General features: G+C 48.4%; 1 protein-coding gene across 12 annotated transcripts in view; it reads left to right on the plus strand.

Annotated features, from left to right (window-relative positions):
- The window catches only part of SYNE2 (spectrin repeat containing nuclear envelope protein 2), a 339,154-nt gene extending 311,676 nt beyond the window's left edge, over positions 1-27,478 (plus strand). For 8 of the 12 annotated variants that reach the window (XM_078448161.2, XM_078448167.2, XM_078448165.2 and 5 more), the window contains 17 exons: positions 2,413-2,575; positions 9,906-10,093; positions 10,616-10,766; positions 11,075-11,257; positions 12,647-12,784; positions 14,120-14,314; positions 16,210-16,492; positions 17,028-17,096; positions 18,015-18,154; positions 20,047-20,161; positions 21,352-21,554; positions 22,604-22,804; positions 23,694-23,822; positions 25,380-25,571; positions 26,345-26,431; positions 26,777-26,826; positions 27,134-27,478. In XM_078448161.2, coding sequence (XP_078304287.2) covers positions 2,413-2,575; positions 9,906-10,093; positions 10,616-10,766; positions 11,075-11,257; positions 12,647-12,784; positions 14,120-14,314; positions 16,210-16,492; positions 17,028-17,096; positions 18,015-18,154; positions 20,047-20,161; positions 21,352-21,554; positions 22,604-22,804; positions 23,694-23,822; positions 25,380-25,571; positions 26,345-26,431; positions 26,777-26,826; positions 27,134-27,347 — 2,701 coding nt within the window. In that variant the 3' untranslated portion in view covers positions 27,348-27,478. The remainder of the gene's footprint in view (positions 1-2,412; positions 2,576-9,905; positions 10,094-10,615; positions 10,767-11,074; positions 11,258-12,646; positions 12,785-14,119; positions 14,315-16,209; positions 16,493-17,027; positions 17,097-18,014; positions 18,155-20,046; positions 20,162-21,351; positions 21,555-22,603; positions 22,805-23,693; positions 23,823-25,379; positions 25,572-26,344; positions 26,432-26,776; positions 26,827-27,133) is intronic. The other 4 variants (XM_078448168.2, XM_078448169.2, XM_078448164.2 and 1 more) reach the window with 4 other exon arrangements.

Genomic DNA, 27,478 nt, shown 5'->3' on the forward strand with positions numbered 1-27,478 from the left:
CCTCCTGGCACTGTTGAGAATAAATATTTATGAAAGGACTTTGTGAGGTCCGGTGTCGTGTGAATGAGGTGGTGTCGTAGCATCGTGTAATCCCAGTGGTGGCAATAAGGCTCTGTGCCAAAGACTTGACACACGTCCTTTTGTTTTGGGGCTCAGAACCACCTGCAAGGTGGATGACCAGGAAACTGGGAATCAGGAAAGTTGGGCTCCTTGCAGTGTGCAAAGCCCATAAATGGTGCAATGGGACTTAGACCCAGGTCTGCTCACTTCCAGAACTCTGGCCGTAACTTCACCCAGATATTATCACCTCCCTGGACCTTGAGGGACCTCAGAAGCCTACTAGAGATGAGGAGGCTGAAACAAAAGGATTTTTCCTAAATCATAAAACCAGCTGGTAAGAGAGCTGGAGCTAGACGTCAGTCCCCAGGGTTGATTTGGTTGATGGTAGGACTCAAAAATAAATAAATAAACAAAAATTAAAACACACAATTCTGGGGCGCTTGGGTGGCTCAATCGGTTAAACATCCGACTTAGGCTCAGGGTCGTAGTCTCGCGGTTCATGAGTTCGAGCCCCGCGTCAGGCTCTGTGCTGGCAGCTCAGAGCCTGGAGCCTGCTTCGGAGTCTGTGTCTCCCTCTCTCTCTCTGCCCCTCCCCCACTTGTGCTCTGTCTCTCAAAAATAAATTAAAACAGGGGCGCCTGGGTGGCTCAGTCGGTTGAGCGGCCGACTTCGGCTCAGGTCATGATCTCGCGGTCCGTGGGTTCGAGCCCCGCGTCAGGCTCTGTGCTGACAGCTCAGAGCCTGGAGCCTGTTTCGGATTCTGTGTCTCCCTCTCTCTGACCCTCCCCCGTTCATGCTCTGACTCTCTCTGTCTCAAAAAAAATAAATTAAAAAAACGTTAAAAAAAAAATAAAATAAAAATAATTAAAACATTTAAAAAAAAACACACACACAATTCTATGGTCTACGTTTGTAGTGGAGATGCCCTTACACATTTATTCATGCAACAAATGTTTGTCAACACCGCCCACCAGGCAGTGTGGGAGGTACTGGGCTGGCAGAGGTAGGGAGCCCCGTGCAGCCTGGCCAGCACGGGCTCTGTTGCGATGGGTGGATAGCGAATGAGAGACGCAGACGCAACACAGGGCAGGAGGTCCCAGGTGCTGCGGGAGCACGTGGGCCAGGGGCCCCCCAGTGTCTTCGGTGAGCCGTGCTGGAGGCTCCAGGAGAAGGGAAGGGGAGCCACTTTGCAGAGTGCAGGGAAAGAGGCAGAGAGGCCACTGCATGCTGGACAACTTGAAAAGGTCAGGGGATTAAACTGATACGACAGGGTGGGGCGAGGACTGTGAAAGCACCGGAGCATGCATGGATCGGCCATGCCACCCCAAGTGTACACTTTGGCCGCAGACCCACAGGTGGGTAGGAGGAGGAGGGCAAGGAGGGCGCTAGGGAACTGCTCACAGGCAACCTGGGAAGACAGTGCATTTCTGGTGAGTTGGAGCCTCAGTTTTTCTTTCTCTAGTGCTGTAGGATGGAGTTCTGAAGGCACCTTGTAACCTGAGTCTTGGTTGGTGGGAACTTGGCGTCACGGCTATTACTTCAAGTCGCTGAGATTCGCTGAGAATCCACAGATCCCCAGAACAAGCCGTTTCCCCCCGACAGTACCTTGAGGCGCCAGTGAGCTCACCAATTATACTGACGCCGTGTGTGTCCGTTCAAATCCGCTCCACACGGAGTAGGAGGCAGATGGATTTAGAACGGTGCTTGCAGATTATCCTGGCCTGTCCCTCCTCCCCACTCCCTCCTCCCTTTTTGGCCTGGCACAGCGGCCCCATAATGGGCTGGGTATATGTGTGTGGCACCCTCAACCCCTTAGATTGGATGCGGTGGGCTTTAGCATATGTTTTGTGCTTGCTCAAGAGGAGGGTTCCACGAGCGTCATCATGGGCCAGATGATCATCAAGCGAGCCAGGCACGTAACGTCTTTAAACCATCGGGGAATGTCCCTGACCGCCGCGATCTCAGGCATACCCAAGACAGAAACTGGACAGAAATCCAGCGTGGTTGTTTTAACCTAGAGAGAGCGGGGATAGCATCTCCTCTGTCCTCTGCAGCCCTAGAAAGAGGTACTGGGTCTTAGGGGATCCTACTCTGGGAAAGATAGGACTTCATATTTGTAGGGGTGGATTAATTCATAGTGCATTTGAAAATCAACCAGACCAGCAATTTGTGAAGTGTCACATATTCTGTGAAAACTCCTATCCGTGACGTGAGAGCTGTTCCTGCTATAAAATCAATAACCAACATAAGCTGCTTTTTATCCTGTGACACCTTGTTTTTCTCACCACTCAACGTTGGGCTTTTTTTTTTTTTTTTTTTTTAACCTCCTTTTTTTCCTGCAAATATGTTTAGGGTGAAGAAGCTGAAGGAGACCTTTGCGTTTATTCAGCAGTTGGACAAAAACATGAGCAACCTTCGCACCTGGTTGGCTCGAATTGAGTCAGAGCTTTCTAAGCCTGTTGTTTATGACGTCTGTGACGATCAAGAGATCCAGAAGAGGCTCGCCGAGCAGCAGGTGGGCAAACAAACTTTTGTCAGCATATAGGTGCCTATGACATCTGCTAACTCAGACCTTCCCTGTAGTGGCTGTGTTTTTTAGCGTGTTCACATTTCATAATATTGGTGTGTTTTTCCAGAGAAAACTGACCAGTGTCCATGTCCTTGTATGTGTGAGATGACATTTCTTGAGTGCCCCTCTGCCACCACGTTCACATACCTCTTTGTGAGATCAGTGTTTGAGAAAGAGGTCTTAGCGGTAAATGAGGTTTTTTGCTTATGTATTTTTTTAAACTTGGATCTTTGTTTTGTTTTTGGTCGTATCGTTTTGGGAGGCAATGAATTGAAAGAAAAATAAATTTTTTAACCAGGAAAAGTTTTCATGGGACAATACAACTGATGGGGGGGGGGGGGGGAACGGTATGATAAACAACATGCTTAGGAAGCCCCTTCGGTACTCTGTACATTTCTCTCATCAGTTACATACCCTCAGCGCCAACCCTGGAAACTCCACAGTGTGAAACCACTGAGTCCTGCCAGTGTTAACATCACACTAACCTGGTGGGTGCTCATTGATGTCACTGACTTATCAAGTTCGCTTTCCTGACTTCCATGGGCTCATATTCACAAGTTTATTCTCCTATGCAGTGCCTGGAGCTTGTCTTTATTTTTAAAATTAAGTTTAAAATGCCTGGGTGGCTTAGTCAGTTAAGCGTCCGACTCTTTTTTGTTTTTTTTTTTTAATGTTTATTTTTGAGAGAGAGAGAGAGAGACAGATAGACTACAAGAGGCAGAGACACAGAGAGAGAGGGAGACACAGAATCCCAAACAGGCTCCAGACTCTGAGCTGTCAGCACAGAGCCCGACGCGGGGCTCGAACCCATGAACCGCGAGATCGTGATCTGAGCCAAAGTCGGATGTTTAAACGACTGAGCCCCAAGCACCCAACTCATGATCTTGAGGTTCATGAGATTGAGCCCCGCATCAGGCTCTGTGCTGACAGTGAGGAGCCTGCTTAGGATTCTCTCTCCTTCTCTCTCTGCCCCTCTTCAGCGCTCACTTGCACTCTCTCAAAATAAATAAACTCTAAAAAAAACATTAAATTAAATTAAGTTTGTATTGGGGCACCTGGGTGGCTCAGTCGGTTGAGTGACTCTTTTTGAAAAGTTTTTTTTAATGTTCATTTTTATTTTTGAGAGAGCGTGAGCAGGTGAGGGTCAGAGAGAGAGGGAGACACAGAATTCGAAGGAGGCTCTGGGCTCTAAGCTGTCAGCACAGAGCCCGACGTGGGGCTCAAACTCACAGACAGTGAGATCATGACCTGAGCCGAAGTCGGACGCTCAACTGACTGAGCCACCCGGGGGCCCCAAGTGTCCGACTCTTTATCTCAGCTCTTGATCTCGGTATTATGGGTTCCAGCCCGGCACTGCACTCCATGCTGGGTGTGGAGCCTACTTAAAAAAAAATTAAGTTTATATTATCCTTTCAGTAGCTTTCCTTCACCTTCATAGATTTTTCTCAGACCTGTGAGTAGATTCTGTTTTGACCATATAAGCAATATGGTTGTCATCAGGTTCTCAGATTCATACATGTTTTCTTCACATTATCTCCAAAGTCTTAGTGTTTGCTACCTGTCAGCTCACCAGGAAGATTCACCCACAGGTAACAGCTGTTCTTAGAGAAAGAACTAGGGCTGAAACTTCTTAGATTCGAGGGCAGAAGGTGATGATAAATTGATGACGAATTCCCTTGAGTTCAAGTCAGTCTTTTTAACGGGAATAAGTGACATCTCATGCTACCATAAAATAGAGCCATTGCTCTTGACTTAGATCTTCATTCAGTCTATTACTATTACTGTTTAAACAATGCCTATTCTCTGACTTTCAACTTAGTATGATTTAGCAATGCTACTAAGTAAAAATACTTAGCCTCAGAAATTTAAGTATGTCTTTTTCATGGAGACCATCTCAATGCTGTCTTTGCTTTGTGGAGAAATGAATACTGAAAGAAGTACCATGTTAATGGACATTGAACGGATTTTAATGCCCTTCTCAGTGGAGTCACAGCTACTGGACATTATCAGCTTTGTTTGCAAGTTTGATCCGCTAAGATAAATTCCCTGAACAGTCTCTTTACAGACAGGTCTTGCAAATAGCAATTCACCCTGAGTGGTGAGTTTTTTCAGATAAACAGAAGCTGAGTATATTTTTCCTTTAAGAGGAAAAATTTGGCAGGAGTCAATAATGTGTGTTAATGTTTTATAAACCTGAGTGTGCCAAAACATTAAATTGCAAGGACTGTATCCCCCAAAGGATACAATTTGGAGCAGCTGCCATCCTCCGGGCCTTGTTTGGTCCTGTATTGAAATGGTCCATAATTTCACTGTGGTTGATTTGAAGCTTCCCTCTTCACAGAACTCAGAATCACCATCAAGGAATTCTTATCTCGTAGTAATCCAAAGCCAATTAAAGAGTTGGTGTTTAGGACTACCATTACTGTAAGGAAGTTAGATGTTGTAGGAGTTTTCTATGATTGCTTTAACAAATTTACCACAAATTTAGCAACTTAGACCCCAATTTATTATCTTACAGTTCTGGAGGTCAGAAGTGTGACCCCGGGTTAAGATGAAGGTGTCAGATGGGCTGCATTTCTTTGTGGCAGCCGCAGGGGAGAACCCATTTTTTTTTTTTACCCTTTCCAGCTTCTGGAGACCGCCCACATTGCTTGGCTCATGGCCACTTCCTCCATCTGCAAAGCCAGCAACATTGCATCTGTCTGTGCTTTTCCTTCACAGTCCCTCCTCCCTCTGACTGACCCTTCTACCTCCCTCTGCCACTTTTAAGGACCCTAATCACACTAGGCCACCTGGATAATAGGTCAGCTAATTGGCAACTTTAATTCTCCTTTGACATGTAGCCGAACATATTCACAGATTCTGGGGACAAGGGCATGGTTATCTTTGGGCACTCAAAATTCCACTTACCACCCATGTCCTGAGCAAACTTTTAGTATTTTTGTTTAAAAAAAAAAAAATTATACCAAAACCAGACCTTAAAGCCTTCACCAAAAACACGAAAAACAGAAATGTGTCACACAAAAGAATTATATGTGGGCTGTTAAAAAAACCTTACTTGAGTTTCTGTCACTAAGTATAATAAGTTGCATGATTGTTTCCAGAAATAAGACCTAAAAGTTTGGCATCATCTAGTAGTGCCTTCTGCAGAAGCCCTCAAGCCCGCAAAAGTGCTTTCCAGATCCTCATTGCAGTGTTCTGGGGAGCACCCTGGGTAAGAGGTCAACCTTATCAGGGTCCTTTTTGTTTCTCTTATGCAGAACTCCTGAAGCAATGAGGGTTGCATTGTTATTTCTGTGGCATAGATCATCTTCAGAGAAAGTGGTATTAACCTTTGTGACACTTTTAAACATGAACCACTTTCATTAAGCCTTGGGCATTTCTCTCCTGTTTTCTTTGGCTCCCTGGTTCACCGTGGGGTGCCAGATGCTAACATGGGGAGCCGGTGCTGTTAGGTACCCCCCATTCTGTGATTACCAGTAGCCCCCTTCCCAGCAGGCCCACTCAGCTAAACACCAACCTCCATAAACCACAAGCCACGACCACTCTGCCCCACTGGCTTGCCAACCCAAGCCCCTCCCCGCAGAGTCAATCTGGAGCCACCATGGGAGCCCCACCCCACGTGATTTTCTGCCCCACCCCACCCCCCTCCCCCGCCCCGAGACTGACTTTCTTCTTTTCTCCCTTTATCTTCTTTTTTTTAGTTCCTTTTGTATTCTCCTCCTTCCTGGTCGTGTTCTCCCCGACCCCTTACCTTGGATCTTCCTCCTCATTCCTCCCACCCCTGTTACACTCTTTCTCAGCTTCAGTGCTCTTGGTCACCTGCTCAGGAACAGAAACACAACGCAAACGGTTTCCAGAACCATTGGCAGAAGTCTTTTACATCGTCTTGTGTTGTTTCTTAAGTCCCCTTCTTCAAATCGCACTTACACAGTTTTTGAAATCTAATTTACTGTGCATGTTCGTGCCTCAATGGGAATCAGTGGTGGGATCGGTTTAGTCTGTAACATATCCCTCGTTTGGCACTTAAAGGGTTCGCATTTTTTCAGTATGCTTCACTACTTTATATTTTACCAAGTAACTAGTGCATATTATAATCCGTAGATCATGCTGCCATGTTTTAAATGTCTGGTTTGGAAATTTTGAAAATTTTTGCAATTTGGTTAACCAAAATGTTGATAGTCGTCTATAAACTATCACAGAGCTCATTTCTTGCTCTCCCATTCACCCTGTGTGTTAGTTTTCTATCACCATTTTATTCAATATAAGCTGAACAAATAAGGTAGAGAAACTGCAAATAGTCTATTAAAATATGCAGCCCTCATATTTATCCATAGACTAGACCTTTTCAGTAATTTTCAACCAGACCCTACCAGCTGAGGTCAGGGGCAGGTACCATTTTTCAATTCAAATTGCCACTATTGGGGTGCCTGGGTGGCTCGGTCGGTTACGTGTCCGACTTCGGCTCAGGTCATGATCTCGCGGTCCGTGGGTTCGAGCCCCGCATCGGGCTCCGTGCTGACCGCTCAGAGCCTGGAGCCTGCTTCAGATACTGTGTCTCCCTCTCTCTCTGCCCCTCCCCTGTTCGTGCTGTGTCTCTCTCTGTCTCAAAAATAAATAAACGTTAAAAAAAAATTTTTTTTTTTTTTTTAAATAAAACTGCCACTATTACTCATATAACACCAATGTTAGGATTCCTTATTATTTTGATGAAGTCAAAAGAGACATTTACTAGTGCCAATACATTTTAGGAAGCCCATGACAATTCTGCGAGCCGGCGAGAATTCTTAAAGCTTGAGTTCTATTTAAACCTAGTAATTTGAAAGCTGGTACTTGCATGGACCCCAGGAAGACTTCCACCACTTGTCCTGGACTGCAGAGCTTAAAAAAAAAAAAAAATCACCCTGTACATGGCTCTTCGTAGGACACATAGAGTGCAAACTAGAAAATGCACTTTCTTCTTCTTTTTTTGTTCTTTAGTGTTTTGTTTATTTATTTATTCTGAGAGAGAGACAGACGGAATCCCAGGCAGGCTCTCCACTGTCAGGCACAGAGCCTAACACGGGGCTTGATCTCACGAACCATGGAATCATGACCTGAGCGAAAATCAGGACTTGGATGCTTAACCAACTGAGCCACCCAGGCACCTCTGCTGTCTTTTTATTTATTTTTTTTAAGTTTATTTCTTTTAGTAATCCCTATACCCAGCATGGGACTCGAACTCACGACCCAGTACCAAGAGTCACAAGCTCCCCCAACCCAGCCAGCCAGGCACCTCTAGAAAACACATTTTCTTAATATAATTCATTGTGCTCATTTTTAATCAGTTAGGATCCTGTTAAAAACTGTTTAATTTATGGGCGCCTGGGAGGCTTAGTCGGTTGAGTGACTAACTCTTGGTTTCAGTTCAGGTTACAATCCCAGGGTGTGGGATCAAGCCCCACGTTGGGCTCCATGCTGAGTGTGGAACCTGCTTAAGATTCTCTCTCCCTCTTCCCCTCTCCCCTGCTTGTGCTCTCTCTCTCTCCCTGTCTCAAATTAAAAAAAAAAAATTTTTTTTAAACTGCTTGATTTAAAATGTGGTTTGAGCATTAACGTTTTATTCTTTCATATCCACCTGAGCAGAGAATGATCAAAATTGTACATTTATCAGAAGAAAAGTAAGAAAATATTAGTCTTATCTAATAGTAATTTCCAAAACGATTAAATAATTGAGGTGACCCAGAATGAACTTTTATGTTGCCTTTCTGTAGACAGTGGCAGGCAGTTTATAAAATAATCTCTCCTGTTTAACCCGGGGAATTTACGCCAACAGTGGCTGATTTAGCTTTGTCTTTGCTGTTTCTTCATAATGTCATTTGGATACTGAGATTAGCAGCGTGGTCTGTTTTCACTTACCACAGAAGTTAGATACCTGAAGAAGCCTAATTCATCCAGAATGCAAAATAAACAGGCTCCTCCTTTCTCCTTTCTCCCTCCTCCGGCCCTCCCATGGTGTGCAGAAGTATTCTCTGGGCAATACCTGAAAATGATGTGTTTATACTTTTCTTTTTTTAAGAGGTTTTGTTTGTTTGTTTGTTTTAGTTTTTTAATTTATTCTTGAGAGAGACTGAGACAGCATGAGCGGGGGAGGGGCGGGGGGGGCAGTGGGAGGGAGAGAATCCCAAGCAGGCTCCACACTGTCAGCACAGAGCCTGAGGTGGGGCTCGAATTCACAAAACCACGAGATCGTGACCTGTGCCGATACCAAGAGTCGGACTCATTTTGTGTTTTAATTTTTTGTTGTTGTTGTTTGTTTATTTTTGAGGCAGAGAGAGACAGAGCATGAGTGTGGGAGGGGTAGAAAGAGGGGGAGACACAGAATCCAAAGCAGGCTCCAGGCTCTGACCTGTCAGCACAGCTGGGCTGGGGCTCAGACTCACGAGCCGTGAGAACATGACCTGAGCTGAAGTCGGACGCTCAACGGCCAAGAGTCAGACTCTTAACCGATTGAGCCACCCGGGCACCCCAAAGCTGTGTTTATTCTTAAACAGGTTTTCCATTTTTCCCCATAACCATGCATTGTCTCTTCACGAATTCTCTTTTTGCTGAATCTAGGAACTGTAGCACTGTTTGGCACAAGACTCCAGAGAGACCCTGCCCCCTCATTCAGACCCCATCAGTTGGGGAAGTGGAGTCTCTACTCCCAGACTCTTCCTTTGGGGCTATGGAGCCATAGAATGGACTCATGGAGAGGCTGTGGACAGCATACAGCTGCATGCATTATTTGGGGGGGGGGGGGGGGGGAGTGTGAAGATGGCCCAAAGGTCTCAGTAGATTCGAGAATTCTGTGACCCATAAAAAGTTAAGAGTTTCTATTGCTGAAGTTTTAGGTCTTTCTGAAGAGATTCCCAAGGAGGACCTCCCAGGAGCCATGTCTAAATGGGAGGCCCTTGTGGTCTGGTGATTTTGGGTGGATGCCATGCCTCCCCAGAGTCTGTGGGCCAGTGGGGTCTCAGAAGAGGGTACCCTTTGATCTCCTACCCCCTCTAGCCAGTTCAACGAATAAATCCCGTTGTTGCCAGTGTTGAAGCTTTGCCGGGTGCTACGGCACAAGGGTTGTGCAGAGGTGAGGGGGATGTAGTCATTGTTACTGATCCCAAGGTGGACGTGCATGAGGCCTGTGCCCCCTGGGCTAGAAGAGGGTCTCAGGGGAGTGGAGATCCTCTGATGCCAATCTTTCCACCACCATCACCACCACCACCTCAAGGCACTCCTTGCTCTATTACAACCGTAGGACCTGCAGCGAGACATCGAACAACACAGCGCAGGGGTGGAATCTGTGTTTAACATCTGCGATGTCCTACTGCACGACTCCGATGCCTGTGCCAATGAGACCGAGTGTGACTCCATCCAGCAGACCACCAGAAGCCTGGACAGACGCTGGAGGAACATCTGCGCCATGTCAATGGAACGGCGAATGAAGTAAGAAATGAGCTGCCCCTAAACGTTTTGAACATGGTCAGCCAGACTCCGTGCATCCTTCTGATCTCAGGAAGAGTAGCTGTGTTCTGTTCACTCCGCTTCCAAGGCTGTTGGCAGAGAAGGCTCAGTAGGTGTGACCAGTGCGCATGAAGTGAATTATTCAAGAAAAAAATATAATCAGGGCAACAGCTTTCCCCAGCAGTCCTGGGCCTTGAGGTGTAACCACGCTGGCCACTGTGCCTCTGTGTCCCTAGCCACAAAGTAGTGGGAGCTCTGTCTCCTGCCTGCTAACCTCTGTGAACTTCAGGAACTCTGAAGGGCAGTCCTAGACAGAAGGTGTCCTGACCAAGAAGGGGATGTTCCTGGTTATTTCTTAGAAGAGGGATATCAGGGTCTCTTCCCCTAAACAGTGCCAGTGCGAGGGGTGTCGGGAATTGGGCCCATCAAGGGAGGGGGAAAAAAAAAAATGGAAGCTCATGGTTGAAATGGCTGGCTTATATTGAGGTGCTTTCCTCCTATCAGAATCGAAGAGACGTGGCGTCTGTGGCAGAAATTTCTAGATGATTACTCCCGCTTTGAGGACTGGCTCAAGTCAGCCGAGAGGACAGCAGCCTACCCGAATTCCTCAGAGGTGTTGTACACAAATGCCAAAGAAGAGCTGAAGAGGTTCGAGGTAAGGGCCCCCCTCCAGCCCGCTGCTCCTGGGAATCAAGCCTCTGGGCAATTCAGGTGACTCCCTTAAGGGGCTGGCTCCCCCCACCTCTGGCCAGGGCGGCGCAGTCCACAGCCTGCCGGCAGCTGCTGAGTCCGCTTTGCCGGGCAAGACGCGGCACGCGGTGAACTTGAGAGGCCATTCTTTAGCATCAGGGCACGTGAAGCAGGCTCTCCGCCGCCACTTCAGCCTGGGGGGGGTAAGCCCTCGGGGAGGGGGCGGGCTGGCCCCCCGCGTGCCTTGGCACTGACGCGGCCCGTGTGTCGCAGGCCTTCCAGCGGCAGATCCACGAGAGGCTCACGCAGCTGGAGCTCATCAACAAGCAGTACCGGCGGCTGGCCCGGGAGAACCGCACGGACACGGCCAGCAAGCTGAAGCAGATGGTACACGAGGGCAACCAGCGCTGGGACAACCTCCAGAAGCGGGTCACGGCCGTCCTGCGGAGACTCAGAGTAACCTTGTCTACATCACCCGCCTTACTTGTAGCCTTTCGGGGAGAAGCGATGTGCGGTATCGGGCTTAGAGCGAAGCCATGGGTAGACTTCATTTCCGGCCTCAGCTACCTGAACGTTCTTCCAGTCAGCCTTCCCTTTGCTTTAAGCCGAAGCTGCCAGCATTCATGTTTTTTAAAGAGGTTGTTTGCCCAAGAATAGGCTTCTTAGGCGGGGCCTGGTTATGTGAGTTGTGGTAACAAGCACATCATTTTTCCAGTTCCGGATACCCGGAAGGCCTGCACGTTGGCTCACAGACTGCCCAGAGCCTGGGCCGCTGCCATTACCCGGTGTGGCAAAGGTGCCTCTTAGCCTGGAAAGAGGCCCCGCCTTGCCCATCTGCCCGTTTTTGTGTGTCCCGTTGGTTCTTGCACTGTGAGAGCTGGAGACAGAGCCCCCTCTGCATTGTGGAGCTTGGGGGCAGTGATTATCCTCCGAATTTCAGAGCACATTGACCTAACCTCAAAGGTTGGGTTGGATTTTTAAATCTAATAGGCATTCACCTGAGATTTCTGGAATGTGGAAGGCTTGGGGTGTTAACCTTTGTGAGTCTAGTTGCAAACTGACCGGGCCAGTGTGGTCTATGGCTGCAGCAAGTAATTTTAACCCCTGCTTCTGTTCTCAGGGCAGAACATTCTTGAAATCATTCTAAGATGATGAAAATCTGGGCTTTTTTTTTTTTAAACCCTCAAGAAGGAGTGGGCTAGGTTTTCAGACAACCCCCATGCATTAATTTCCTTATCTCCCACCGATTTGACTGTGACTGGTCATTTGGCACTGAATGCTGTTTGTCTGAGAATCGGCTGCCCATCTCTAAGGTGGTAACCCAAGAGGCATCCTTAATTGGAGGTGATAAATCTGGGTCTTCTTTCTCTGAGGGCACACATTCAGGATTACCTCAGTGAAGGCAAATGGGGCACTAGGCCAGGCTTAACCCTGAGATCCGTACTTTTCCATCTTTAAGCTACTAAATCTTTCTGTTAAGCAAAAGCTTCCACAGAAGGCTAACAGGTAAAAACAGGCAAGGTGCCTGGCCCGGACTTTGAGGGCGTTCCTCAAAGGGCAGGTTGGGAAAATCACTGACTTGCAGAATTACAGAATTGCTGAAAGGACCCGAAACGTCGCAATCCGCGGTCCCACACCCTCACTTGCCCACAAAGACGCCAAGGCTCAGAGAAGTTGGGGTACTTGTTTGTGATCCCACAGCCAGGAGCAGAGCCCGGGCTCCCAACCCCACACTGGCCCCCTGATGCCCTGTGGGTCTCCTGGGGTACCCTTTTGTCTTGGCCCAAAGTAACCTTGCTGAACTGTCTTCTGCCATCCACCCAAACACCCGGTTCTCTTCCGCAGCATTTCACCAACCAGAGGGAAGAATTCGAGGGGACCCGGGAGAGCGTTCTCGTGTGGCTCACGGAGATGGACCTGCAGCTGACCAACGTGGAGCACTTCTCGGAGAGCGACGCCGACGACAAGATGCGCCAGTTGAATGTAAGGCCTGCACCTACGGCCCCTCTCGGGAGAACGCACCTCTGCAGGGGAGAGCCGGCCGAGCACAAACTTCACCTGACACCCTGAGAGCACATTCCAGAATTGTCAAAGCAGCCAGGCTGACCCCACCTGTGTCCCACAGGGTTGTCACGAGAGAGGATACTGTTCCTTACAGTCGAGGGGCCACTGGCACGAGGCTCTGTATTCTTTCTCATTTATTATCATCCACGGGGTTCCAAACAGAACTTCACAAGGTGCTCTTTCCCCAGCTCTTGAGTCGGAGTGCAACGTGCAGGGTGTGGCAGGAAGAACATATGTATCAAGAGCGGGTTCATGAACAGATCTCTTCTGCTCTCTCAAATATGTGCATTTCGCTTTAATTTCCCTGTAATTCCCTCCTGGGCTTTTAAAAGAAGTTGAAAAATAGAAATTTGCCTTCCTTTTTTTTTTTTTTTTTTTTTTTTTTAATTTATTAATTAATTTATTTTTTAATGTTTATTTATTTTAGAGACAGAGAAAGACAAAGCATGAACGGGGGAGGGTCAGAGAGAGGGAGACACAGAATCTGAAACAGGCTCCAGGGTCTGAGCGGTCAGCACAGAGCCCGACGCGGGGCTTGAACTCAGGGACTGCAAGATCATGACCTGAGCCAAAGTCGGCCACTTAACCAACTGAGCCACCCAGGTGCCCCTTGCCTTCCTTAATATAACGGCACCAATGCGGTGACTATTGGGTCAGCAGGACCAAATGCCCATGGGTGGCTTATTATGAGAAATTTTGTTTCCACTCAGTGTCAGTAAGACAAGTTTTTGCCCTCACACCCAACGGCAGTAGATGTCTGTCCTTGCCAAACTTTTGGAATTATTTTAATTGTAACTGCTTCTCGGCCTTTTGGCTAAGATCAAGTGTAGAATTATTTTAATTGCAAAAGTCAGTGCCCAGAAGGGAGAGGGAAAAAATACGCACAATCGCTTTATTTTTTTCATGTTTATTTATTTTTGAGAGAGAGAGTGCATGCGGGGAAGGGGCAGAGAGAGATTGGGAGACAGAGGATCCGAAGGAGGCGGCGGGCTCTGTGCTGACAGCGGAGGGCCCATTGCAGGGGTCGAACCCACAACCCACGAGATCATGACCCGAGCCAAAGTCGGACACTCAACCGACTGAGCCACCCGGGCGCCCCCCTACAGTCATTTTAAATTATCTAAATCTTTATTGTCGCTATGTTAAAAAATCGACGAAGCTCGCGTCCTGGGTGAAGGAACGAAGTAGACATCGTCTGGATCCTCAGGGAAACTTTCCTTCTTTGAAATCGTTCCTCTCTCCTATTCTGAATAGGGTTTCCAACAGGAAATTACATTAAATACCAACAAGATCGATCAGCTCATCGTGTTCGGGGAGCAGCTGATTCAGAAGAGCGAGCCCCTGGACGCCGTGCTGATCGAGGACGAGCTGGAGGAGCTGCACCGCTACTGCCAGGAGGTGTTCGGCCGCGTCTCGCGGTTCCACCGCCGGCTGACCTCCCGCGCTCCGGTAAGGGGAGCGCACGCTCGTGCGGAGCGCCTCCGGGCTGCGCAAACTTGACGGTTCACCGAATGGGCTGCGCACACTTGATGTCCGGCCAAATTTTTACAGAGCTGGAAACCTATGTACTGGTCAGCTGTGACGTATTTTATGGTAAAAAGGAGAGCAAAACAGTTCTGTTTCTGCTTTTATTACTCCAGAGTCACACTTAATTTGGGGGCTCCCATTACCCGATGGAAGGGACGGCATTTCTGAAAGTTTTTGCGCCCCTCAGCTGTTTTCTGTGTGTCCCTCAGCCCAGGGCTCTCCTGACATGTGTCAGCACCCGTAGGATATGCGGATATGTGTTCTGGTTTTGCATACGGTACTAATTTGGGAATGTGTTGGCCTTTTCCTCTTAGTGTCTGGGAGCCTTAAAAAGTTTTTCGTTTTGAGAGAGAGAGAGAGAGAGAGACTGAGTGTGAGTGGGGGAGGGGCAGAGAGAGAGAGAGGGAGACGCAGGCTCCAGGCTCTGAGCTGTCAGCACAGAGCCTGACGTGGGGCTCAGACTCACAAGCTGTGAGATCATGACCTGAGCCGAAGTCGGATGCTCAACCGACTGAGCCACCCAGGCGCCCCAGTGTCGGGAGCTTTTAGTATTTGTGCCTTTCTGGTGCCTTCTTCTCACCTTTGAACTTTTTTTTTTAAGTTTATTTATTTATTTTGAAGCAGAGAGAGAGCATGAGCAGGGGGAAAGGCAGAGAGAGAGAGGAAGAGAGAGAACCCCAAGCAGGCCCCACACTGTCAGCACAGAGCCCAACCTAGGGCTCGAACTCACAAACCATGAGATCATGACCTGAGCCAAAATCAAGAATTGGACGCTTAGCCGACTGAGCCACCCGGGCACCCCTGTTCTCACCTGTGAAGTGACAAAAGCACCAGTTTCCCATAGCAACTGTGAAGTTTCCCTTGACAGAGGGACCTTCTGGGAAGTTGAGGTGGCATTCAGGCCTATTCAAAGTTCATTGCCTTTGCCAGAAGCTTTCATGATAACCATATTGAGCAACACAACTGGCCATTTTTTCCTTTTTTGTGTCTCCAACTGGCTAACTTGATGGTTATTTCTTCATCAGACATAGCCTAAAAGTCACCATACAGTTTCCTCATTTCTAAATGTAGCAGTTTCTAGGCATTTCTCTTAAACCAAGGCATTACAACATAGGAAGAATAAGGTTCTGTATCCTGAACAATAAGATTGAGGGGTAAGAAAGAAAGAACCTGGTACATACAGTCATGAAGTTGTGAATCTTAGCCAGAATACTCTTAATGGCCTTACATTTTTTTTTTTTATTTAAAATTTTCTGATTCTTGGAGAAACCTGCCATTAACCACTAATAAAATGTTGGCCTCCATTTTCTTATCTTCTAGGGAAAGTTGTTTAATTTAGACCATCAAATGTCAGGTTTCTCCTAGGAAAGAGGCTGGGCTTTGCCGAAAATACAGATTCTAGGCCTCACACTAAAGCGTCTAAATTAGAATAATCACAACTAGGCCCTGGGAACCTGATTCTTTTTTGTTTAAAAAAAAATTTTTTTTTTTAAGTTTACTTATTTTGAGAGAGAGTGACCAGGGGAGGGGCAGAGGGAGAGAGAGAATCCCAAGCAGGCCCCATGCTACCGGTGCAGAGTCTGACACGGGGCTTCATCTCACAAACCGTGAGATCCTGACCTGAGCCGAAATCAAGACTGACGCTTAACCAACTGAACCACCCAGGTGCACCTAACCCGATTCTTTTTTAAAGCGGCCACAGAAACGTGGGCAGTGGCCATTTTCAGGAACTGCCAGACAAGGCAGACTCCCCGTGCACCTCACAGCTGCAAGCCTCTAATGTGGTTCATTCTGAAAACTGGACATCCCCACTTTAGGGCTTGGAAGATGAAAAAGAGGCCTCCGAGAATGAAACGGACATGGAGGACCCCAGAGAGATCCAGGCTGACTCTTGGCGCAAAAGGAGAGAGAGCGAGGAACCCTCTTCCCCTCAGTCCCTTTGTCATCTGGTGCCCCCGGCGCCGGGGCCCGAGCGGTCTGGCTGTGAGACCCCCGTCAGCGTGGACTCCATCCCTCTGGAGTGGGATCACACAGGTGACGTGGGGGGTTCCTCCTCTCACGAAGATGATGAGGAAGGCCCATACTACAGTGCACTCTCAGGTAACAGCCCCTGTTTCAAGAGCCCTTGACATTGACCCACTTGGTTATGTTTTTAGCACTGTAGCAACATGGCCATCTCTGGATGACCCAGAGTCCAGCTCATGGCTGACCCAGACCTCTGTGGCTTCTTGTGTTCTGTCCTGCCCACTTTGACTTCCCTGAGAGTGGCTCATTCCTATGACAGGTGGAATGAAAGGGGAAAAGGAACGAAATTCACCTGGGGACATTAAGGCTATTCTCTGATGGCTCTGGCTGTCTGGGAGGCTCTTCAGTGAACTTTTCAGTTGAGTTCTTCAGAGTATTGGTAGATCGTCTCCATTCTTTCTGTGGACTCCCCCCTCTCCCACAACGGCTTCAAACCGTCCAGAGTCGGCTGAAAAAAATCCTTTCGGTTTTTTAAACCTTTTTAATAAGACAGATCAAAGGTAGTTACTCTTCTCCTCCCAGCTGACAATGTTTCTGCTGTTTTAACTTAATACTTGGGCATTCATCTACAGATGCCTGCGGTGAGGAAAATGACATTATTCTTTTTCAGATGTAGAAATCCCTGAAAATCCTGAGGCCTATCTTAAAATGACCACAAAAACTTTGAAAGCGTCTTCTGGTAGGCCCCTGACTGTGCATGTGTCTCAACATGGCAGCCTCCTGTGGCGAACACTGCATCCTAAACCTCGCTCCCATGTCATGTCTGACCTCTGCCTTCTGTGGACACCATGCACCTCCGTCCTTGTGTCATGGTGTATTTACACTGCCGTACTCACACATACCTGCGTGCTCCTTACAGAACCCCGCCCAGACAGGAGCAGTCTCCATGCTGTCCTTCTCCTGCCCCTCAGGCCTGTGCAGAAGGGAATTCTTCATGGTGTCTTTTAAAACTTTAATCCCCCCCCACCCCCCGCCATCTAACTGAAGTTCTTCGGCATAGACCAAGCTTTCTTCACGGTGGCTTGGTTTGGAACTCCTTCCTTCCTTGCTTACGGTGCTTCCTGGGAAGAGGATGGGTGGGCAGGGGTAAAAGTACTGTTGCATTAGCCACAGGAGAAGAAACCTTCCTTTCCTTGATTTGCAGTTCTAACCTATGTTCCCTGCCCTGTCGCCATGTGCAGTGGTGGGGTAGCGCCACGAGCGGCCCTCTGGCCCCCAGGTCCATCCTGACGTTCACTCTCCCTCACTCCCGAGAGGTCTTCAGTCCTTCTGGCCCTTTGACCTGGCCTCGCTGCCAGTGTCCCCGCCACTAGATGCCCGGCTCCAAAACACCATTCATCTTCAAAAAATCCTGTGTTTGTTGTGCTCCATCGTGAACCCATCTAGTGAAGGCACAATGCTGCTCAGTTGCATGACTCTCATTTCATTCCCTTCTGGGGCGTACTGACATTTTGCAAATGTGCATGCTTTGCAAGGAAAGCTGCAGAACTCATATTATACTATAACCTGATGCCATGTTACCCATGACCTTTTTTTGTGTAACTATGAATCCTTTGGTTGGAGAGAATGGACTGTCACTTGCTGTGTTTTGTTTCAGGGAAATCCATTTCTGAGGACCACTCATGGCATGTTCCTGACAGCCCTTCCTGCCCCAAGCATCGCTACAAACAAATGGGAAGTGATAGGAATGTACAAACCATCCCCTCAGATTCCAGCACTCCCTATAAACCAGCCTATGTAAGTCTTGACTGCACTGAGAATATAACCCAAGTGCATTAGTAGTTGAAATTCTTAAGAGAGAGAGAGGTTGGTGTATGCTGCGTGTGCTCACTTTCAAGGGGGATTTTGAGCTGGTTTTCCCATGATGACAGTATCCCTGCTGAGCCGTCCATACATCATTAGAACCCTGGCAAAACATACTAGAGTTAAAGACTGGTTTCTGGCCAAGAACGATCTTTGTGTACATGAACATGATGTGGCAGTGATTATTACTGTTGAGTCAGTCATCCGTGCAAATAATGGAGAAGCAACATACTGGCTTTCCTGAGCTGCTCCCAAACTGTGTTCTGTTTACATCTTGACTGCATATCCTATTCAAAACATTGTGACTTCGTATTCAGGAAGATTTGACCATGTACAGTGGTAGACATAGGTTTGATTCCTAACCCCACCAATAAAGTGCTCTGGGGCCACAGCACTTTGCCTTGCCTCCGTAAGCCTTCCTCACCTGAGGATAAACCTACTTACCATTAATTGTTGTCTGTGTTGATTTGTAAGAATGTATAAAGAAGGCCCTTAGAAGTGGTCACTGTTACGATTATTACTATTTTTACTACCATGTGTGGTTCGTTGTTGTTGTTTATAACAGTGACCATTCCTTCTTCATTATGGTTTCCTCGGGCAACATGAGTCCTTGGTATGCTCTGGCTATGCAGCCGTTGGGGGCCGCCAGCCTAGGATTTAACGTTGGCTCCAGATCAGCCTCAGCACAGAGGACTAGGGAGGAGCGAGTTGAAATTCAAATGTCTCTGTGCACTTTTAATCATCCTCTTCTAGAGAAACCAGAAGCGGTGGTGGGCATCACTGAATTAGTCCGCCAAGTGCCCACTGTGTCTAAGAATGGATAGTGCTAGATAATTGGAGAAGCTTCTGCCTGTATACGGTCAGGCCCAAGTCATTTGATAGTGGGCTGCCATGCCCAGTTCAGCAGCTCTTCCTCTTGCTTAGTAAGCAGCTGTCAGTTTTAATCTGCCCCTCTGTGATGCGGAATAAGACCTGACAGTCGTGGGGAGAGGGAGGGACCCCAGCACCTCACCTTTGCTTTGTATCCAGGGCCACATGGTTTGGCCTCCCCCAGCATTGATGCTTGTGTTCCTCCACAGTTTCAAAAGCCTCCACCCTTTTCTGTGTGCCTGGAACCAGGCGTGTCACCAGAAATCTGAAGTGGGGGGGCGGGGGCGGTATTTTTTTCATTCCACACAAGTAGGCCATATGGACACAAACCAAAGAAAGCATAGCTTTACTAAAAAGGATACCTTTATTTTTGGAAAGTCCTGAGATAATAGGCCAGTCAGCTCTGCACTAACAGAAGAGTCAATATGTGCAGTGAAAGATAAATGCTCGGTAATGAATGACCCCCGGAGGCAGATTTGTCCTCTGTGTTTCCAATTCTGGGGATAATCTGCCAACCAGCTCCACAGAGTGACGAGGAGGGATGACTAAATTTTGTAAAACACTCTGCAAAAGCGAAAGTGTGCACACAGTAACAGCCTGGTAGCTCAGCGGTGGTTTTTAGCTTTTTTTTTGCATGTTTCATTTGAGAAGTGTTAGGAAGCCCCGAATTAGGCCGTTTTATTTCCAATACTGACCTCTCCCCTGCTCCCCCCCACCAGTCTTGGTCTTTACTAAGGCTTTATTTCTGCCGTTGGCTCTGCTTGCTTATAAATGCACCCAATAATCTCCATATTAATAATCATTATATATTAAAAATAATTATTAATCGTGTAATATTAATATTAAAAGGAAAGGGGTCCTGTATCTTCATTTCCTACCTATTCCTATGAACCAAGATACTCTTCATACAGCCTTTGAAATTTATAAGTGGTAACATAAAAATCGGTTCATTCTAGGTAAAGCTGCTGCTATCCCCAGGCACTGACGGTGGCAAAGAAGGTGCCAGAGCCTTGAATGGCAGCTCACAGCAGGAAGACGAGGGACTTGCTGCTCTCACCGGGCAGCAGTCAGGTACAGATAAATTAGGCCGTTGTTAGGACAGGTCAAGGCTATATTTTGGGTCAGCTGGGCATTTAAGTCATTGCTCGACAGAACATTAATTAAGAATTGACCAACTGTAATCCACCAAAACAGCTAAACTTAGTCTATGGCAGCCATTGTTATTTTCGAGTCAGCTGACTTGTAGGGCACCTCGCTGGCTCAGTCAGTAGAACATGCGATTCTTGATCTTGGGGTTGTGAGTTTGAGCCCCACGTTGGGTGTGAAGATTACTTAAAAAAATAAAAAAAGTTTTAAAGCAAAAACAGAATCAGCTGACTTGTATTTACGAACAAATTCCTAGGCTTTTTACTTGCAAAACTATTTTTTTTTTTTTTTTTTTTTGATGTTTATTTTTGAGAGAGAGACACCGAGACAGAGTGTGAGCGGGGTTGGGGCAGAGAGGTAGACACAGAATCCAAAGCAGGTTCCAGGCTCCGAGCTGTCAGCACAGAGCCTGACGCAGGGCTCGAGCCCACAAACTACAAGGTCATAACCTGAGCTGAAGTCGGATGCTCAACCGACTGAACCACCCAGGTGTCCTTCAAAACTATTCTTTAAATATTGACCAATGAGAGGGGTTGTGGGAAGGGGGATTAAGGAGTCTACTGCTGAAATCACTGTTTCAATATATGCTAACTAATTTGGATGTAAATTTTAAAAAATAAAATTAAAAAAAAAATAAATATTGACCAATGAGCCTTATATGAAGTGCATATTTTAATGTCACTTGTATATAAAGATCAGACAGGAAGATGATGACCAAAGAGCAGTCAGGTGGCTCCTCATGAGACCAGTTCAATGATTATAAAAGTAATTATTCTCCTAAGCCAAAAGTCAAACTGATAGAATTGACCCGATCATTCATGAACCAGAAGAGAAAGCGCCGGAAAACAGCATAAACTAAACTGCTGAACATTGGACTGCAGTACATGTTGGCACCATGTTGGGTCTCATAGCCCGTTCCGTACCTCATCCCAGCCTTTGTGGGAGGGTGGTGGCACCGGCCTTGAACCACAGCAAGGGGACGGCAAGGACTCCTGAAGCCAAGCCTTCTGCAAGGAGCATCCCCTTCAGGTTTTGCCATCCTGACCCTGGACTAGCTGGAGACATAGAAATCTGTTGGGGCTACTGCTTCTTTTTACCGCGACTTTTTATTCCAGGCGCCTTTGACAGATGGGAGCTGATTCAAGCACAAGAACTTCACAATCAACTCAGGATGAAACAAAACTTGCAACAGCTCAATTCCAAGATCAGCGACATCACCACTTGGCTGAAAAAAACGGAAGCAGAGCTGGAAACGTTAAAGATGGCAGAACCTCCCTCTGATATCCACGAAATGGAGCTCAGAGTGAAGCAGCTCAAGGTGAGGGGGAGGTGTGGAGGGAAGAGGGATCCAGAACGTGCATGTGGACGCTCACTGTGCAGGACCAGCACGTGACACCTGTCAGCGGTGTAGGTGGCAGGCTGCAAGCAGGTGTAGTGCTCAGTCTGTCCCGTTCCACTTCTGTAACGGGCAAGGACGCAGATGTAGGTTTTTGTTTTCATGCAGAAGATCATCTGCACATGATCCCAAAGCCCCCAGTGGTGCTGGGGAGGTGCATCTCAGATCCCCTGTGCTGGAAAGATCTGACTTCAGAGACCCCTCTAGACTTGTAAGGAGGTGCTAGTGGGCACCACCAGGCAGCTGAAAAACGCCCTTCCAAACTGTGCAATCCAGGCTGGTGGGGGAGCACTGAGAATGGGGGCGGGGGGAGGATCAGCTCACCTGCTGATGAATTCTGTGGCCTGATGTGGCTACTCTGTTACACAGTTACAATTTGTCACCCACATAGTCAGCCGTTGCCCCACTAGAACTATCCAGGGAGCAGGGGAGAGGCAGTTGGAGCCCTGCGCTTTGGCCGGGGGGCGGGGGAGGGCGGGGTGGGGGGGGCCTGAGCCTGAGCTCCTAAGACAACCCAGGGCAGGGGTTTAGGGTACCCAGGCAGTCTTCACATGGGTATTAGTATTTTACTTTGTGCATCAGTATATCTGGGTTAACTATTCACCCTAAGTAATAATAGTTCTGTGATATCAAGGGATTCGTGCAGGTTAACTACATGTACTTTATCTGAAAGACTTCTAATGTGGTCCAGAAATAAGCCAATCAGGACTCGGCAGGGTCTACTCGTGCCTGTGGCTGAGTCAACCAGCCAGGAGCCGGGCCTCTACTCTCAGCCTGGCCAGCCAAGGTCACTGACCTTGTGAGGCAGCTCCTCACCTGATACCGCCCAGCCAGTTGAAAGCAAGTTGGCTCTTGCTTCTGCCGCCACAGCTCAGAGAAGCGTTTGGCAGATCCGTTCCCCGCTGAGGTTCAAATGAACCCCACATCGCTATTTTCAGAATGCCTAACCCAGTCTTTTCCCTCTGCGGTAGGAAATACTAAAAGCCTTTGACACCTACAAGGCTCTAGTGGTCTCCGTCAACATGAGCAGCGAGGAATTTCTGCAGACTGAGAGCGCGGGGTCCAAAGAGCTCCAAGGTCGCGTCGGCCAGCTGGCGCTGCACTGGGACGCGGCACAGGGTGCGGTGGAGAGCTGGAGAGCGGGCTTACGGAGGGCCCTCGTGCAGTGCCAGGTACGCCGGCCCCCAGGCCCGGCCCACATGGGTGGGAGAGGCAGATATTTTTATCCTAGTCAGGATGCTTTGGCACACAAACACGGCTTGTGTTAGGAAACATGTGCTTTATCGTTTTGTTTCCAAGAGGCTCAGCTGCTGTCCCACCCTGTGTCTCCTGCTCTGCCGCCCCGGCCCATTCTTAGCATAAGGGTTCCAGCGAACATTCCAGTAGGTCAGAAATGCCGCCCCACGCGGCCCCATCTCTGTCCTTTTGCCAGGAGGACCGTATGTGTAGCAGAGCGATTAAGAGACCTGGCTCAGAACAAGGAGTGGTTTAACCCAACCCTAGAGCTTTAGTAGCTGTGCGACTCTGAGCAAATCACTGTGCCGGCTAGACCTCTGTTTTCTCATCTGAAAAATGGGAATCATGTTAGTCCTTACCTCACAAGGTAATCTTAGCCCAGCCCTCGGCACATGGTAAATGCTCATCCCGTGTGAGCTCTGACCCCATCTCTGGGAACGCGAGCCCCACCAGCAAGACCCCGTGCCCATGTGTCCCTGGGCCACGGCCTGTCCCGTTGGGGTGTCTCCCTTTGCCGCTGAATCCAGATTTGTGGAGTTGTTTGTGTGGTCTTTCTGTGTCATAGCAGGTGTGGCGTTGTGAAGCCCGGCCTTTCTGCTAGCACTCGTCCCTCGACATGCATCACGCCTCCTGGGACTGTGCCACCTGCATCCTCTTTGCGGCTTTCCCTTTTCCTTGTTTGGGGGCCCTTTTATTCATCGGATAAAGACCAGAGCAAATACTATGAAGGCCCAACACATCAAGCTGCTTCTCAGCACACCTGCCCTCAGAGAAAGGGCAATACTATGACGTGTTGTGTGTGTGTGTGTGTGTGTGTGTTTAAAGGACTTCCACCAGTTGAGTCAAGATCTGCTACTGTGGTTAGCGAGTGCTGAGAGCCGGAGGCAGAAGGCTCGTGTCACGGACCCAGAGGCAGACCCCCAGGTGCTCCTGGAGTGTCAGGAAGAACTGATGGTAAGTTTCCTCCTAAGGGGTCCTGCACTGCCGCTGGCCCCTGGCAGGTGAGGGCTCAGGGAGCTGCCCCTCGTGTTTCTTGGAACAACGCCAGCGTGACGTTTTGCTCTCGTGTTCCAGTTGGTATCAACTACTAAGCATCCCTTTGTAGTAGTTCTGAAGCAGGATGGCTTGCAGAGATGAAGGGCCAGGGCTAAAAGCAGGAAGTCCTTAAGACTCTCGGGAACGGGGGACGTAGGGGTTTAGCAATATCCTGAGAAACATGAGGCCGTTTGATTAGAAGTATTTTCTCCTTTGTGAATATCAGGACTCACTGGGGGAAAATATGCTCAATTACTCCACAGACACAATGAGCTATATGAGTTTTCTAAATCTGCTATTGAAAAGTCTTATTTCTTGAAGGGTAGTTGTGTTTTCATATATTTATTTCACTAACCAGGTGACTTTCTTAGCCATAAGTTTGTAGGTGATTCAGTTATAAACAGTTTAAACTTAAAGTACTGGTCATTATTTTAAAAGCTTTTTTTTTTAATGTTTGCTTAGAGAGAGAGGGAGAAAGAGAGGGGGAGAGAGAATCCCAAGCAGGTTCCGCACCATCAGTGCAGAGCCCAATGCAGGGCTCAGTCCCACGAACCATGAGATCACGACCTGAGCTGAAAGCAAGAGTTGGACACTCACCTGACTGAGCCACCCAGGTGCCCCTTAAAAAACATGTTTATAGGGGTACCCGGGTGGCTCAGTCAGTTGAGCGTCTGACTTCAGCTCAGGTCATGATCCCACGGGGTTTGTGGGATCGAACCCCACATCAGGCTCTGTGCTGACAGCTCAGAGCCTGGAGCCTGCTTTGGCTTCTCTCTCTCCCTTTCTGCCCCTCCCCCACTCACATTCTGTCTCTCTCAAAAATAAACATTAAAAATTTTTTTAATAAAAATAAAAATTTTATGCTAAAATCCTTGTAAAGCCCCACTCTCAAGAAGAGTGCCGTCCAGTAAACTTTCTGCAGTGAAGAAGATGTTCTATATCTGCACTGTCCAGTCTGATAGCTACCGGCCACAGGTGGCTGTTGAGCACTTGAAATGTGGCTACTGTGGCTGAGACTGAATTGTAATTTTAAATCGCCACATGTTGTGTAGTGGCTACCAAAAGGGACAGCAAGCAAGGTAATCGACCACACAGGCTGATTCACCAGACACATGCCTCTATTCCTATAAAGTATGCTTAAGCTGCTGTTTCTCAACTTACCCAATTTAGATTTTTTCCTTGACTTTGCTATTGCAGTGGACAAAGGTCTAGTCTTCCCCTCACTTCTTCCAACTCCCCCAGCCTCAAGTTGTCTTCAGAATGAGAAGGAGTGGAAAATAGGGGCAGGGTGTCACCTACTTGCTGCCCAAATGATGCTAGACTTGCAGACACACCCAGGTACATAGCTAGTAGAATGTTCTGGAGTTGACCACCACCCATCATCCATCCCGGAACTGTCCTGGCACTAAGCAAGCGCCATCTGGCCACAGTAAGCAGCGGCTATTTTTATTTTTATTTCACACATTTTATTTTTAGCAACTGAAAAACGAGCTCGTGGAACGTGAACCTCAAGTAAACACCTTACAAGAGCTTTCAAACAGCCTTCTTATTAAGGGGCATGGCGAAGACTACATTGAGGCTGAAGAGAAGGTACATGTTATTGAGAAGAAACTCAAACAGTTACTTGAGCAAGTGTCCCAAGACTTAATGTCCTTGCAGGGCAGCCAGGTGAGTCCACTTGTGGCTTTTAAATACGTGTGGTATCAGATGCCAACAGGAAAGCAGAATGGCAGGCCTCGCTGTGGGGCAGAGGCTATAAGCACGTGGTCCGAGTGGCGCCTCGAGTCCCGCCCCTTCTACCTGGGCGGCCTTAAAAAGTTACACAAACTCTTTGACGCGGTTCTGTCCTTTACAAGAGGGAGACAACAATATGGTACCTACCTGTTCGTATGGCTGGCGTGTGAAAAACCAGTCTAATCCCTCTATCGTTTCTGTCTTTCCTTCATGCGGAGTAGACTTCAGAGTACTCCTTCACTGTCCAGGGCGCTCTCTGCTGCCCGCTCTCTCATTTTTCTACTTTCTTGTCTTTAAAATGTGATCCAACTCAGAACGAATGGATACCCATACCATGGCTTCACCAGACTTGAGGGAGGCCCACCCCTCCATTCTAGAGTGACATTTCTACCTGTACAGCCAAGGCTATAGTGTGTTGATGGCCACATGATCCTTCAGCACATCTGGCAAACTGTCAACCCTTGATGCAGCTAAACTCGGTCTCCCCCCATGTGTGCTATGGGTTTTTAATGCTGTGCTTGGCCTTGCCTTGTTTACATTCCTTTCTGACTGGAGAAGTCTGTGTTAAAGGGCTCTCTCTTCCAGAAAGATTTGAGCTGGGGGAGGGGTGAGCAGAGCAGTGAAACTGCATGAAGCACGTTTTGCGCTCTTGAGATTACTCAGAACCTCTGTTTCCCTGAACTGAACCCTTGGGGTGTGGATTTCAGAACCCAGACCCATCTCTGCCCAGCTTGGACGAGGTAGACTCTGGAGACGAGCCTCCAGCTGCATCCACACCAGCTCCCCAAGCCAAGGTGAGAGCCCCTTTCTGCCCCGAGAAGCACACTGGTTATTTTTCGAAGTTACTGAGATGACAGGAACTGGAGACTCCGCCCCCCAATAGGCTGTGAAAGATGGGAGCCCTTCTAGTGTTGTTGAAGGGGCTTCCTGATCTCTCCCCATTAACAACAGATCAACAAACTGGACCGCGAAGCTCTTGTCACTTTAACAAACCCAATGATTTCTTACCTCCTGGAGTATAATCTCAAATGTATTTGTCTGGTTTCAAAAGCTTGGCAGAAAGATGAGCTAAGGAAGGAGGTTTTATCATGGACAGGACTAACCAGTCTTCACTTACTAACTGGGTTGTTTTTATCCAGCAGTTTGGAGCAGAGAGGATGACGAAAGACCAGAACAAGGCGGACAGCAGGTAGGGGGGATGCAGTCACAGAAATGAGTCCTCTGTTCCACACACGCGCACACACACACACACACATACACGCACCTCACCAGTCTTGCCAATGCCACGTTCCAGGTGTTTGTAAGAACCCAGTTGACTTGTTTTCTTCAGTCTGGAAAGGGGCTGGGCTGCTCTTCCAGGACTGAACCTCAGTCGTGGGCACTCACTTTCACGTCAGGCCCCGGATGTCTTACCTAACGCAGGCAGGGTTCAGGTAGCTCGAGGGGGTGCGGCGTCCGGAACCTCCTGCTCACCTCTTCACCTGGTCTGTTGGCAGGGTGCCCGGCCCCAGCAGCTCGCGGCCACGGCGCTCCTTCCTGGCGAGGGTGATCAGGGCGGCGCTGCCCCTGCAGCTGCTCCTGCTGCTGCTGCTGCTCCTGGCCTGCCTGCTGCCCTCCTCGGAAGAGGACTACAGCTGCACGCAGGCCAACAACTTCGCCAGGTCCTTTTACCCCATGCTGAGGTACACCAACGGGCCGCCCCCCACCTAGAGGCCCCGCCTGGCCTGCGGCACCTCACCACTGCCCGGCTTCGGCTTCGCGGGTGCCTGACCCGGCCCCTGCCCCATCAGCGGCGGCCGGGCTGGGATCTCGCCGCGGACACCGCCCTCCAGGCAGGCCGG

This window comes from Panthera onca, chromosome B3 (genome assembly GCF_046562875.1).
Source record: "Panthera onca isolate mPanOnc1 chromosome B3, mPanOnc1 haplotype 2, whole genome shotgun sequence".
NCBI classification, from domain to species: domain Eukaryota; kingdom Metazoa; phylum Chordata; class Mammalia; order Carnivora; family Felidae; genus Panthera; species Panthera onca.